The sequence below is a fragment of the Vombatus ursinus genome, unplaced genomic scaffold (assembly GCF_900497805.2).
Source record: "Vombatus ursinus unplaced genomic scaffold, bare-nosed wombat genome assembly UNPS02014801.1, whole genome shotgun sequence".
Classification (NCBI taxonomy): Eukaryota; Metazoa; Chordata; class Mammalia; order Diprotodontia; family Vombatidae; genus Vombatus; species Vombatus ursinus.
The window spans coordinates 9,900,036-9,915,435 of NW_020954579.1; the positions used below are offsets into that span (position 1 = coordinate 9,900,036).

Genomic DNA, 15,400 nt, shown 5'->3' on the forward strand with positions numbered 1-15,400 from the left:
TGTACTCATTATACTATAGATATTTGAACACATTTGTTTTGACAGAAGGAAATCAGGGCATTAGCTGGAATCAGGATCACATGAAATCACGTAACTTTGTGATCACAGACAAGTTACTTACTTGTCAGTGTATCAGACAATCGTCTGAGGCTAAAGTTACCAACAAGTTGCTGATCAGGATCAGTAGAGGAAGTTTCCACACCTGGAGTTCCCCCACACTAATTATCACAGGTCTAAACCAAAAAAAAAAAAATTGGTACCACCTAATTGAAACTCATGAGATGTTTGTAATTGAATGGCCTTGATGTGATTAGAATACAAACCTCTTCAGTTCCCTTCTGTGGTCAGGGTGAGCCATAAGGGGACTCACAGATATGTACGGGGCTGGCACGTAGCAGTGCTGCATATCCCATCAGTCAGCAGTCCAAGGCCTGAGCCACCTACTTGCATAGGATTTTTCATTTTGAGATGACGCTCCACCATGACTCCTCTCCTTCTCCCCGTGGTGTCACTGGGGTCTGTACTTTAGTTTTCCCAGCAGTGAGGCTGGGGGATCTCACTAAGCTATAAAGAAGCTTAACTAGCACAGCCTAGTACATCTGCCATACAGACCATCAGGAGAGTTGTTGCCATCTAGTACCAGGTCCTTGATGAGAACCTCCCTTAGGAGAAAAAAGTAGTGTGAGCTCCTAAAAGAGGAGCCATGTGAACTGTATAAAACATTGCTCCAGATCAGCAGAGAGAGGGAAGGAGGGGGAGGGAAAGAGAGAAACAGAGTGAGGACTGAAAGAGGGAGATGACAAGAGTGAAAGAGAGGGAGAGGAGAAGAGAGAGAAAGGGAAGGAGGAGGAGAGAGGGAGAGAAGGAGAAGCAGGAGGGGAGAGAAAGAGAAGGGAGAAGGGGGAGGAAGGGAGAGAGACACAGAGAGAGTTGGGGGAGTGGAGAAAAGCAAATAAAAGCTACTCTGAGATTTTATCTCCTAATCAGCTAATTGGCTAAGAAGACATAAGATGGGAGTAATCATGTTGTGGAAAGAAGTTCTGTCCAGGGCTGCCTTCTACTTTTCTCTCTTCTTCCCTTCTAGTGGGGACCTCATCAGCTCCCATGGGTTTCATTACCATTTCTATTCACATGACTCCCAGATATCTATATCCATGCCTAATGTCTCTTCCAAACTCTAGTCCTACATCATCATTTATCTATTGATCATTTCAAACTAGTTATCTTACAAACATCTCAAATCCATCATGTCTAAAACAAATCTCATCATCTTACCTCCCAAACCTAGCCCTCTTCTGCACATCTCTCACATATCTCCCTTCTTCTCTACTCACACAACCACCATCTAGGTCAGGCCCTCTTTAGCACTAGCCTAGACCATTGAAGAATCTTCCTGTTTGGTTTCCTTGCCTCAAGTTTCTCCATACTCCATCATCCATTCAACTGCAAAGATGATTTTCCTAAAGTATAAGTCTGATTCTGTCATCCCTGCTCCCAGTCAGTAAACTCCAATGGCTCCCTCTTACCTTAAGGATAAAATATAAAATCTTTATTTGATGGTTGCAACTCTTCACAACCTGACCCCTTCCTACATTCTCATTCTTCTTACTTTTTTTTTTTGTTTTTGAGGCAGTCGGGATTAAGTGACTTGCCCAGCATCACATAGCTAGTAAGTAACTTAGGACCTCCTGACTCCAGGGCTGGTGCTCTATCCACTGCACTACCTAGCTGCCCCACTTCTTACTTTTTAATCCCTTCCTTGTATTTTGTTTCCTAGTCACAATGGTAATCCTACTTACTATTCTGCACACAGGACACTTCATCGCCCATTTTTTGTTGTTCAGTCATTTCAGTTGTGACCCCATTTGGGGTTTTCTTGGCAAAGATACCAGAGTGGTTTGCCATTTCCTTTTCCAGCTCATTTTACAGATGAGGAAAATGAGGCAAACAGGGTAAAGTGACTTGTCCAGCATCACACAGCTGCTAAGTGTCTGAGGTTGAATTTGAACTCAGGTCTTCTTGACTTTAAGCCTGGCGCTCTATCCACTGCACCCGCCCTAACGAGCTGCCCCCTCCATTTCATATTTCCTTGCCTTTAATACATTCCTTCCCTTCCTCACCTCTTGGAATCCTTGGTTTCCTTCAAGACTCAGTTCAGTTTCTATCTTTTTCGTGAAGCCTTTCTTGGTCCTCTTCCCCACCACTTCCCCCCTTGCCCAAGCTGCTAGGGTACCCCCTCCAAAAATTACTTGTATTCATTTTGCAAATAATCTGTATATACTCCTAGGTATATATACATGTTTCTCCCCCATTGGAATGTCCACTCTTTGGTATACATGTTTCTCCCCCATTGGAATGTCCACTCTTTAAGGGCAGAGACTTTCACTTTTGTCCTTATGTCATAGTACCAGCCACATGATAAATACTTAATAATAAATACTTGTTGACACTGTTGCACTGGTGAATGATGCAGTATGAACTGGTCCAACCTTTCTGGAAAGAAATTTGGAACTATGGTAAAAAGTGACTGAAATGTCCATACGGTTTGATCACGGGGAGGCTTGTACCCCAAGAAGGGCCCGTGGCGAAAAGAAAAGCCTCATATACCCTACGATGTTTATAGCCATACTTTTTGTCTTAGCAAAGAATTGGAAATGCCCAGGGATCAGGGAATGAGTAAGCAGATGGTGGTACATGAATATGAGGGAATATGACTCTACCATAAGGAATAATGAATGTGAAGAATTCAGAGAAGAATCAGAAAACTCACAGATACTGATGAAAAGTGAAAAGTAAGCAGAACAAGAACAACAGTGACCCCAGCAGTGGAAGTGGAAGTAACACCACCACCAAAACAGAACTGAACCCTGTTAAGTTATAGTGACAGAGCTTGGCCCCAGAGAAGAGCTATGTGAAGACACTTCCCCTCCTGCACCACACACCCACCCACACACACACACCAAGAAACTATGGGTGTCCTGTTTATAATGTCAGACTTTTTCATTGTGTCGATTCATCCTGTTGAACTGTTTCCCCTTCTTTTTATTCTTTATTATAAGGGATGGCTTTCTGAGAGGAGGAGGAGGGGCATATTGAGAAATGTGAGTGGTATAAAAATAAAAGATAATAAAAAATGTATTTTTAGAAAGAGACTAGTTTGAAGTTTTTATTATTTTAAGCTGTACTTTCCTCTATTGCTAAATTAAGTTTAATTCAATAAACATTTTGTTGTTTGTTAAGTGCCCACTACATATGAGGCATAGTGCTAGATACTTGGAATAGAAACGCAAGAAGGAACCAAATTATCCTATTCCAAGGAAGCCAGAGGGGTGGCACTAAATGCTAACCCGGTGGGCGTTTATCTCCGACTTCCCTGCAAAAAATACCAGTTGGAACTAGATAGTAAACAGTTGTTGCTTACATGTACTGACTCACTATTTTTATTTTCTCTGTTTATGTGTTGACTAGCTGAAGAAGCAGGTATTGGAGACACACCTAACTTGGAGGACCAAGCAGCAGGAGATGTTTCCCAAGGTCAGTAGACTGTGCCCTGCAAGGAGACAGGATGGGAAGATGGGGAAGACAGGAGAGTAAATCATTATTTGAGACCAGGCAGAGCAAGGATGTGACAGACATGTCTTTTGAGGTTGATTGTCATCTTGAATTCTTAAGGCTGGCTCTTGACTTCTTAAGGAGCCTCTCACACTTCAATTTGGAGAGTAGCTTTTTAAAATAATTATTACTGTTTTTAATGCTCTATCTAGGTAGTCACTATGTTGTCAGAAGGCAGCTGCTGTATTTCTGTAGCTTTGGGGGAAGGGGGATGGGGAACTCCCTAAAAAAAAAAAAGATGAATCATCTGTATGGGGCAGTATAAGTGGTACTGTATAAAGTCAATTAGTTTGTTACTCGGGGAAGACTCATCTCAGATCTCCTCCAGATTTTTTTTGTAATATGTTGTGTTCCTCTATAACTGAAAAAGGTAAAGTCCATAGAAATTCAGTTGAGTATGTAAATAATTAAAACAATACAAAAAAACCACACCCCTGGTGTTTGAGAAAAATCACATCATATAATCAAGCATCAGAAAGGTTTCAGTAACCCAATTTAGAACTGTAGAATCCATTTGTCAGGGTGTCAGGTCATCTGGTCCAGATATGGACTATTGTGCTGGTTCTGCTTTTACTTTTCACTTTTCATCAGTTTCTGTGTGTCTTCTCATTCTTCTCTGTGTTCCTCACATTCATTTCTTAAGTATTTCCTAGAATGACTGAGCTCAGACTCTTAACAGCCAACTGGGGAAGCTTCTAGATTGCAACAGGACTGGAAGGAAGCCAGTCTTGTACTTCAGAAAGCAACAGTTTGTTTATTCAGCAAATGTTTGTTGTTTAATAAAATGCCCGCTATGCCCAGGTCCCTATAGGGTCATAGGTCTCAAGCTGGAAGGCACCTCAGAGGTCAGCCTCCTCATTTTACAGATGAAGAAACTGAGGCACAGGGACTTACTCATGTTCACACGGGCCATATTAGGTAGCAGGTTTGAATCTAAGTTCTCTCAATCTAGAGCCAGTAGGGAAATTCACACCCACAGAATGACACTCTAAGTCTGAGAGTGACTATGCCATCTTCCTGTGGGATGCTGAGGATACACTAGTATATTAAAGAATCTGGGTTCCCCTAGAGAATAAACATACATTGGGGATGCCAAACAAGCAATCCCCTCCCCATAGGATCTACATATTCCAAACCATTTGTTGACTTTACTCTCCAAGCAAGACTGTTCAGAAACAGGCGATCCTCATCTTTTTCCAGAGTACATGCTATATCATCAGATCCTCTTCTCTCTGTAAAAGGCCTGATCTTCGACCTCTCAAACTTGAGGTTCCCCACATGACAACCTGCAAAGCTCTCCTTTTGCTAGAGTGCCAGATTTTGGTAGTCTGCTGCCTAGATCATTCAAACCCTGCCTCCCTCAGGGGAGTTTAAAGTTCACGAATATTATCGGTCAACTACCTTTTCAGGTTGAGTGGGCTTTTATAGGAACTATATTAGAGCTCTGGTTTCTGTCATCTTTTAGTCTCAGAATGTCCACTTTCAGACTCTCTTCCCTTTTGCTGCCGGTAAGCGTAAGCAGCCAGTTTTCACATGTCTCTGCCCTAAGGCTGTCGTTTCTAATTTCTATGGGAAGGAGAATGTGACTATACAGGTTTCTGCCATTCAGAACACAGATCTATGCAATACCTTGGCCTGTCTTCTGACTAGGAGAAAAGGGAAATGAAGTTCAGGAAAGGACTGAGCTGGTCTTCATACTCACTTTTGTCTCAAGAGTCCATCCTCTTGAGTCCTTGCCTTGGAAGCAGCTCCAGTTATTGAAAAACCCACCAGGAATTCTCTGTGGCCATGGGTTTATCCGCACTGCCCTTGGTGAGGTGCCCTTCAGGTGCCTACAAACCAGTTCATACCCTATACTCTTATCAAATTGACTGAGGAGTTCCCGAACTGATTAGGGAATCCCTAATCACCTTCCTCCCCTTTAAACTTCAATTTCCAAGATGTGTGATTTGTTTATAAATAAAATCTTTTGCCTTATTTGATGAGCCTTGAGTGTAAGGCTTGTTCAATTGAAGCATACTTGTGATCTGCAAACAGCCTTTATTTACTAAGGGTTCCTCAGCCCTTAGCAATTGAATTAGAAATGTACAAAAAAGCACAATTTGTAAACTTCTTTGTCGTTTCCTGCTATAGACAGCCTTGGTTCAACTTTTAGCCATTCACACTCATAAAGTAAAAACTGGAAAAGGGTGTTACAGTCTAGGGTTGTGATGCCTTGGCTGAATTAGATAGGAAGCACTTGCACATGTCCTGCTTGTGCTTAGATCGAGAGAGAGAGAGAGAGAGAGATGTTTAGATATATAGATAGGAGACACTTGCACATTTCCTCTTCTCACTGGGCACTGAGACTCTTTACTAGGACCAAGTCTCCACAGCTGGTGGGGACAACAGGGCAAGAAATTGGCATGAGTAACTGAGCCCAAATCAGCTGTCCTTGACCCTCTGCTTCATCCTGGTGATGGTAGTATTTGGTATATATTAAGCATCTCACAGTGTCCTGGACGTTGGATCAAACACATGCCCAGTTTGGTCCTTGCCTCCTGGAACATCAGTATACACATCATATAACATATTGATTATTCCATAGGGTTTCTAGGCCAGTGGGTAAACCTTATCCTATGGACCTATATTCAAAAAGGATCTCATACAAGCTGTCCTGACTCAAGTGACTTATGTCATAGTAAGGCAAGCAGTTTAGGTCTGCCCAGAGGTTAAAAAAAATGACCATGGCTTTGCTACCATGCTGTACTATAAGCAAGTTGCTAGGTCCTCATATTTTATGGAAGCAGCATTCATACTGCTCATGTTAGCTCCCATAGTCACCATGGCTATAGCAGATAGTGGTGCACAGAAGTGAGTTTCTTCTCTTTTACCATCAGCATGCCCATGCTAACATTTTGCCATCACTGCCTCTCCAAATGCAGAGGAGTTCAGAGTCTCAGCAGAGTGTCAGAGGGAAAAGTCAGAGACCCTGGATTTCTCAGCCAATGAGATTCAGTCTCAAATGCATCAGGTAAGCGTGGAAGAAACTTTTCAGAAATCACAGATGCCTTTGAGGAAAAAAGAACCTGAAGAGCCAGGGTTGACTGTCCCGCTTGCCCCTCAGGACATTTCGTTTTACTCAGAGGCACCTAGCCTGGAGGAAGATGTTAAGGAGATGTGCCCAGCTTTCAAGGAGAAAGATGGAGACAGAGCTGAGCAGACTTTGACGTCTCCCACACCCACTGTGGTGGAAAGCCCAAAACCATCAGGATACTCTGAGAATTTCAGAGTGGGGGTTGAAGGCCATGAGGTCCATGAAAGCTTTCTTAGTGAACCAGGACACTATGGTACTGAGGCCACTGGCCAAGATGCCATTAATGTGCCTGGAGAGCAAGTCTCAGATATGTCAGCAGGGTCTGTTCAATCCAGAAGCCCTGGGGATTACCCATTGGTACTGCCTGTGAAAGAAAGGACCATGGTAAGGGAGGATGATGAAGATCGTGACATCGATGAATCCTTACCCCAAGATTCACTTCTCCCTTCTCAGCTTTCTCCAACACCAGAGAGCTTGCAACCTCAAAAAGTATTTTTTCCTTCAATGGCTTCTAAGGAAACTATTGCAATCCCGCATTTACCAGTGGAACATCATATCAAAATTCCTCTGCCAGATGATTTTCTCTCCAAAATTCCCCCAGAGATGCCAGTGATTGAAAGGGACCTGCCTGCTGTAGGCCAGGTAGTATCTGAAGGCGGTGATGGACTGTCTAGTTTAGAATCTTCCGAGGGCATGTCACAAGTGGATATCAAAGCTGATATTCCAAAGGAACAAGAATTTTCAGAATTGGGCCCTGAAGATACATTAAGTGGGGAGCCTGGGAGCCCACGTGCCTCAGTGGAAGAGGATGCAAAAACACCAGAAAAGCAACCCGTACGTTCCCCGTCCGGGAAGCCAGTCAGTCGAGTTCCTCAGTTAAAAGGTGTGTTCCTTGCTCCACCGTCCTAAGCTTGTGCATTTCCTAGTGCCTTGTACCACAGCAAGGCTGCTGACACCGTACCAGTGAGCTTTTCAGCCCTTCCTTTGAAACCTGTCGCTTGAGAGACTTCCAGGGACGTCCACTGTGAGCAGACAGATGGCGCTGCTGCTTTCACCCTCCCAGGGTCTCCACACACCCCCTGCTCCTCTCTCATGCTTGCCTGGCATTCTGCATGTGCACCACCACTTAACAGTTAACGCTTATTTCCCTTTTTTGTTCTTACGGTTCTTTTGTTCTGGCCGCTCCACTAACTCTTGGGAGGTTGATGGTCAGTGACTGGTGGACTGTATTCAACAAAAGAGACATTGACATGGGGAGGGGGGAGGTTAATACTACTTATATGTTAATTGCTTTTGTTAATGAAAAAAATATGTCAATCACCAAACAGAGATTGTTCCATGGGACTTGTGTAGTCAGTTGGGCAGAAACATCAAGATAGCTGGTAGGCGTATTAAAGTTGGGACATCAGCCCAAAACATTGTTTTATGGCAGGGAGGAAGCCTTCCAGAGGATTCAGGTTTCTCCTATTCTTGAGGACCCTCTCTCTGCTTAGGTTGGGGCTGCCCCAAAGTTTGATAGGATCTTACATAGCCAGTCATTCATTCATCCAAGCATGTCGTTAAGGTGTGTGCAAGGCCCTATCCTGGATACCATGCAGCAGTACACACAAGAAAACAAAGACGGCAGTCTTCACATTCAGCAGTACAGTATTAGTGTCTGCAAGTGAAGGATGGCACAAAAGTGGAATGTTGGTGCTCCTGAAAGGACAGAGCAAAGTCAGGAGGACTCAGAGAAGGGAACACATGGAATTCCTAAACAGCCATCATCTTCAGCATTGGTGTAATTCAGTAAGCCTTTAGGGAGCATCCATTGTGTGCAAAGCAATGTGGTCGGTGCTTTCAGGAGGGCAAAGATACAGAAAGACATATTCCCTGCCCTCAAAGAACCTAGCAAGGGATAAGACAAGGGGCAGAAATTACCCAGAAGCTAGGATGGGGCCACACAAGAAAAGACCTAACAGAGATGTGTAAGGATGTTCAGAGGAAATAGAGGTTACTTCAAGTAGGGGGCAGAAGGAATTAAGGAAGGCTTCAGGGAGTACAGGTGGCCTACCTAAGCTAGGCCTTAAAGGATAAGTATGGGGATTTGACAGGCAGACCTGAGTGAGGAGCTTGAAGAAGAAGAAGAGGGGCTTTGCAAGAAAAGAGCCACACAAGAGAAGGCATGGAAGTGGGAAATTATAGAGTATTTTGGTGACGCTGAGGCTGGAGAAGTGACTTTGCAACCGTTGTAGTATAAGTGAGGTACCCATTGTAATGGGCAATTAATAACTAATGAAACAATCAGAGCATGAATGATTTATTAACTAGGCATTCAAAAGAATGGGTCAGTGGACTTCCCGGAAGAAGATGAGATACAAATTATGGAGGGCCTTGAATTCCAGAAAGTGGGAAATCTCAGAGCTACCACGCACATCCGATTATTTAGGAGCCTCTAACTTTCACCTCCACATATGACAATCAGCCAGCAGGATTGACTGGGTTTAGAGGGGGCAAAGTACGTAAGAAGACAAGAATCAAAATACTATTTTCATATAAAATCTAGTTAATTAAAACATTTCATTCAAGACTTGAAGAAGGGTTGAATAAAGGGAGAGATGGTATTTGAGTTTCCTTTTAGTTCTGGGGGAATTAGCAATAACAATAATGAAAATAAAAATAACTCAAGGAACACTTTAAAGTTTGCAACATACTCTACAGATCTTCTCAATTGCCCTGGGAAGCAGGTGCTATTATTATCCCCATTTTATAGATGAGGAAACTGAAGCCAGGTAGAAGTTAAGTGACTTACCCAGGGTCACTTACCCAGCTAGTGAGTGAATGAGACAGGGTTTGAACTCATGTCTTCCTGAATCCTGTAGATGGTTCATTGCTTTTATTTTTCTTGATTTGCCTTCTGAAAAGAGAAAATTGGAGGGGACAGGAGCCATTCCTATGCCTTTTGGTTCCTGTTCAACCCTTAATTTGGCTATAGTCATGATAATGCGTACCATGGACTGTACTTGGCACTAGAGAATACTGTGTGACCCTAGCATGTCAGGAATCCATGCCATGGAAATGCCAGACTCCAAAAGTGAAAAATAGGCTGTGCCCCAAAATCACCAGTTTGGTGACATGTTTTTGAACTTGGCTTTAGAGGCTTCTGGGAAAAGGAAGCCAAGAGTTTGTCTGCCATCTTGGCCATATGAGAGGATGTGCAAGAGGAAGGCTCAAGCTTCATCTGATTCCAGCTTACCTGCCCCCTTCTCCAAGACTCTGGAGGGATGTGGTCACAGGACAGTGGCACTTCGGACTCATAGGATGCTTGCTCCCAGCCCCAGCTCACTCCCTGTTGAGTTAAGGGAGGAAGAGACAGAAGTAAAGACAGAGAGAGATCTGCTCTCCCCCACAATTGCCACAGTATTTATTTACATTATTTACTTTCTGATTATGTCCCTCCCTGCTTCACATGATCATATATGTCCTTTGCCCAATTATAGACAAACAAAAATCAAGTGGGCCACTAGATCCTTTTCTGATATGATTAATGATGTCAGTGAATAAAGATTTGGGAAAATATTTTTATCCTTTTTGAGAGATCGGAGACACATTCCTTCTTCGTCACAAGAGGAAGAACATCCCATATCAAAATCCCACTAGCAAGAGAGCCATGCAGTGGTCATAAGCTTAGATAAATGCAAGATCTTCATATTCCCCTCAACCTCTATGAAATAATTTTTTGAGATAAACACAAATTGAACCCAGAAAGGACCAACCTCCCATGAAGTGCTATACTCTATGCAACCATTCTAGTATTGGTGAGGTACCCATTGTAATGCGTAATTAATAACTAATGAAATAATCTGAGCATAGATGACTTATTAACTAGGCATTCAAAAAAATGGGTCAGTATATTCCCTAGTTGGTCTAGAGACCCCAAATATAGAGTAAAGTAGATTTTTCTACCCAAAAAACAAATAAGCCCAAAAAGCCCAATTATAACAAAAACAATTAACCAGGATACAAAATTAGGTGATCTAATTTCTAATTAGAGGAAAGTCCAAGGGCTTTCCAAGTTGGGAAGGGGACAAGTAGGTTTCAGGGTCCTCTGTTCATAAAATGAAAAGATGTTGATTAATTACATCCACCTGCATGTATGAAACAACAGATGACTTATATAATCTAGTTTCCCATGGATGAATAACAGAAAAACAACAAAATGTAGAATACATGCGGAGTCAGTGTTCAAAGACAGAATCTGATTGGTCTTTCTGATTCTCACACTAAACTAACTGCATTTTATACATGGTCTTCATTTTATCTTTTCACCATCCATTCATTAGATGTGAGTACTAGAGTTTCCTCACACTCACACATCCTACATTATGTCCACAGAGATATTATCTGTTACAGGTGGAGTTGCATTCCAGCTCCTACATGTGGGGCGTCCCTTTACTTACTACACATGGGGCATACCCCCATTATACATGCTTTACAAGAAAAAGAGGACAGGAGAGCTGGCATCTAGAAATCGGGCACAGTTCATTCTTGTCCATTGGACATACTCCTTTACGTGGCCTTCAAGATGGAGTACAAATGCCTGGATTCCCTCTTCCTTGAAATCCTCAAAGCCAAGATCAAAAACATGTCACCAAACTGGTGAACTCTGGTGTGATAATCTACTCTCTAGTTAGGGGATGAATTGGATAAAGCACTATGCCTAGAGTCAGGAAAACCAGAATTCAGATCCCCTCTCAAACTTTCTCTAGCTGTGTGACCCTGGGCAAGTCACTTAACCTCTGTTTGCCTCAGTTTCCTCATCTGTAAAACAGGAATAATAATAGCACCTACCTTCCAGGGTTGTTGTGAGGATCAAGTAAGGTAATAATTGTAAAGTCCTTAGCACAGGGCCTGGCACATAGTAAGTCCTCTATAACTGTTAGCTATAATTATTATTACCTTCATAGCAGTGCTCTCTAAGTAGGCAGCCCAGGAGGCTGGGGTTACATATCAAAAATGAAACAATCCTTACCCTCAAGGAGCTTGCATTCTAGTCAAGAATGGTACTAGATAGACTTTTTGATTTGTGGTGGGAGGAGGGTTAAAGGAGAAAGAGAAAGAGAGTACATGGAAGTGATCTATTTGGGGGGACCTTGGGTGAATAACCTTTCAGAACTAAAGTTTCTTTGTCCCCTATGTTGATTTTTCTAGGCCCACATAATATGCCTTCACTTAACTGTTAAAAGTACGTTAGATGCTATTCAGTCCCATATGAACTGTTCCATTAGGTGCCTAAAGACCATGCCAGTGATAACAATCCAACTCCTGCATGTTCCTGACACTTGGCCAACCTCTTCCTTGCCCTGTGTTGTCCCAGAGTGGTTATACCCCCATTGCTGCTGAAGTATGAAACCTAACAAATCCATTAAGTTTCTTACAAACGCTGTCTAGCGCCACCTGAATAAAGCATGCGCCGCTGACCCAGGCAGAATGAGACTTAACTGGGTGTCTCTTTTATGGGCCCGAGGACACAGACTGTACAGTCTTGGGCATGGGCCTCACATTCAATCTTATTTTATATTTCCTCAGCTCGTAAAAGCAGTGCAGCTGGAAGCGACGAGAAAAAAGCCAAGGTAAGCTGACCGATATGATATGAAAATTTGGAATGTAAATTCAGTTGATCCTAAAGCCATGTTTTAGAAAAACTTTTGTGTAAAAAAATTCAGGGATATGTTGGGCAGATGAGTAATTCAACCTAAGCTATTATTAATGTTGTTTTTGTCGTTAAGAAAGATAAAATAATAAATAGCTGGTGTTTACAATGTGCCTTACATATGTTCTCCTATTTGATTGTCACAACCCTGTGAGGTAGGTGGTGCAAGTACTGTTATCCCTATTTTAGAGATGAGGCCTTGGAAAATTGTGACTGAGGCCGCAGAGCTAATAAAGCGGTGGAGCCACGACTTGAAGTTTGGGGCTCTTTCCACTTTCATCTATTCCAAAGCCTCCTCTGCAAATATTTGAAAAACACCTATCCTGGCATCCTAGCAAAAGACTATTAATGCTCACAGTAGTGAAAGACAATTAGCAAATATATGAATTGTGTTTCTGCTTGTGGTTTAATTACTTGCTTGTTCAAGTGTGTGGGATTTTAGGAAACAAAAGCTAATTCAGAATCCTCCAGGTATGTTGGAATTTCATACACATTGCGTGTCATATCAAGGAGCTAAAGCTGAGCAAACACTTTCATGTATAAACATCGGTACAAGACAGTGTAGAGTAAACTACAGAACACCAAAGTGATGCAGAAGCAGAGATGGGGAAGAATTACCGCTGGCTAAGTGGGGCTAGTCAAGGAAGTCCTCTTGGAGGAGACAGGCCGCGTGCTGGACCCAGAGGAATAGTGGGTATGAATCGATGGGAAAGTGAAAGGGCATCCCAGGGAAGAAGGACAGCATAAGCAAAAGCATGGAATTGTGGGAAAGCAAAATGTGCCTAGAACAAGCAACAGATTGGTTTGGCTATACCAAAAGGTTCAGATTGGGGCCAAATAAGAGGATTAGATTAGAAAAATGTATGTGGTAAAAAACAAAATAAAACAAAACCAGTTGATGAGAAGACCTTGAATGCCAAGCGTTGAGGAGGTGAAATTTATTACAATAGCAGTGTAGCGATCACCTGAAGTTTCTTGAGTGAGGGTGTGACCTGCTAAAAAGACATTGACAACCTCTAGTCCTCGACTATAGGTCACAGGAGTAAAAGCAAAAAGGAATGGTAGGTCAGCTAGGTCATCTAGTGCAATCTCCTCATTTTGCAGATTAGGAAACTGGGACCCAGAGAGAAAGGACTCACCCAGTATCACATCAGATAGTAAGTGGCAGGGCTGTGATTCTCTGTCTCCCTTTGGGGCTTGGGGATTTGAAAAAAATGTGGATTCAGTATTTCAAGGCAGCATTTTTCTGTTCAATTCATTCATTTATTCAGCCTGTTTTGGTATTAAGCGATCTACAAAGAATAATAAGACGAGATCCCTGTTCTCAATGAGTTGACAGTCAATGAGCTGACAGTAGAATGAGATATTCTGATGAGTCATATGGTTGAGTATACAACATAGAAGGTTGAATGCAAAAGCGAAATGAGAGGTATAAATCAAGTGCTACAGTTTTTTTTCAGAAGAGGGAGATAGCAGTTTGATCCAGGGGAGGTCAAGGAAGGCTTCATGGAGGAGAAAGCATTTGAGCAGGACTATCTCCAACTAATATAATCCAAAACAGACCTCATTGTCTTCCATCCCGATCCATGCACCCATCACCTGTCACCTGGGACATATAGAAGACATATTACTGTGGGTAATAATCTCCTAATTGATCCTCCCTACTTCTAATCTCTTCCCCTCACCAAACCATCCCTTGCATAGCTGCCAAAATAATATTACTAAGACTTAAGTCTGACCATGTCACTCCCTTCTCAAAAACCTTCAATGACTCCCTGTTCCCCGCCCCCAATAAAAGAAAAAACCATCAGCCTAACATTAAGGCTTTCTACAGTCTGGCTCCAATCTTTAAGCTTTCTTTCTCATTATTCCTCTTCACGCAAGCTGTATTCCAGCCAAACACGACCAGGAGCCATTTCCCAGACTCATTATGCCGTCTCATGCCTCTGTGCATTGACATTTACATAGGCTGTCCCTCCCTGCGGGAATGCAGTTCCTCTTCATCTCTGCAGAATCTTGATGCGAATTCAAGACTCAAGTGCTACCTCCTCATTGAAGAGGGGAACAGAGACAGACAGAGGAGAGAGCGAGTGAGAGTGTATTAAAAGGAAGAAAGATAAATGAATAATGTAAATAAATTCAGAGAACTTGGGCTAGGGCAGGCACACAGGGGACTGTGTGAGATAAACTAGCTTCAATGTAGTATAAGCTAATCTAATCACAGGGACAAAATAGTGACTTAAAAGAGGAAGGAGATGGAAATTCATAAGGAAAAAAATGGAGGAAAACACAAGCCTAACCTAACAGTTATACCTTTATGAGCAACTGAAAATGCCAAGCCTGGAGTCAGGAAGACTCATCTTTCTGAGTTCAAATCTGGCCTCAGACACTTACTAGTTGTAGGGCCCTGGGCAAGTCACTTACCCTTGTTGGCCTCAGTTTCCTCGTCTATAAAATGAGCTGGAGAAGGAAATGACAAACCACTCCAGTATCTCTGCCAAGAAAACCCCAAATGGGGTCATGAGGAGTTGGACACAACTGAAAAAACAACTGAACAGAAGAAGGGTTAAGAGTTTCAAAAAATCTGAGAAACAACAGAGAGCCAACAATGAGCTATTATATTTAAATTTAAAAATAAAAATCAAGGGCAGCTAGGTGGTGCAGAGGATAGAGCACCTGCCCTGGAGCCAGGAGGACCTGAGTTCAAATCCGGCCTCAGACACATGATACTCACTAGCTGTGTGACCCTGGGCAAGTCACTTAACCCCAATTGCCTTGCAAAAAAAAATTTAATAAATACAAATCAATAGAAATAATAAGTTGCCCAGTTTGACTGGAGCATAGGGCTTGTGAAAGGGCAATAGTGGGAGATAAGACTAGAAAGATTGGGCTGAGATCATATGGTAGAGGCTCTCAGTTGCCAGGATAAGGAGTTGGGACTTCATTTGACAGGCAGTTGGTAGCTACTAGAGCTTTTTGAACAAAACTACAGCATAATTTGAACCAGCTTAGAAAGATTA

General features: G+C 42.5%; 1 protein-coding gene across 4 annotated transcripts in view; it reads left to right on the top strand.

Moving 5' to 3' along the window:
* MAPT (microtubule associated protein tau) overlaps positions 1–15,400 on the top strand; it is a 168,669-nt gene that overhangs the window by 94,676 nt on the left and 58,593 nt on the right. For 3 of the 4 annotated variants that reach the window (XM_027873223.1, XM_027873224.1, XM_027873225.1), the window contains exons 1-2: positions 6,938–7,571; positions 12,257–12,300. In XM_027873223.1, the coding sequence (XP_027729024.1) occupies positions 6,998–7,571; positions 12,257–12,300 (618 nt within the window). In that variant the 5' untranslated portion in view covers positions 6,938–6,997. Of the gene's footprint in view, positions 1–3,468; positions 3,535–6,937; positions 7,572–12,256; positions 12,301–15,400 lie in introns of those variants that run through there. The other variant, XM_027873226.1, reaches the window with a different exon arrangement.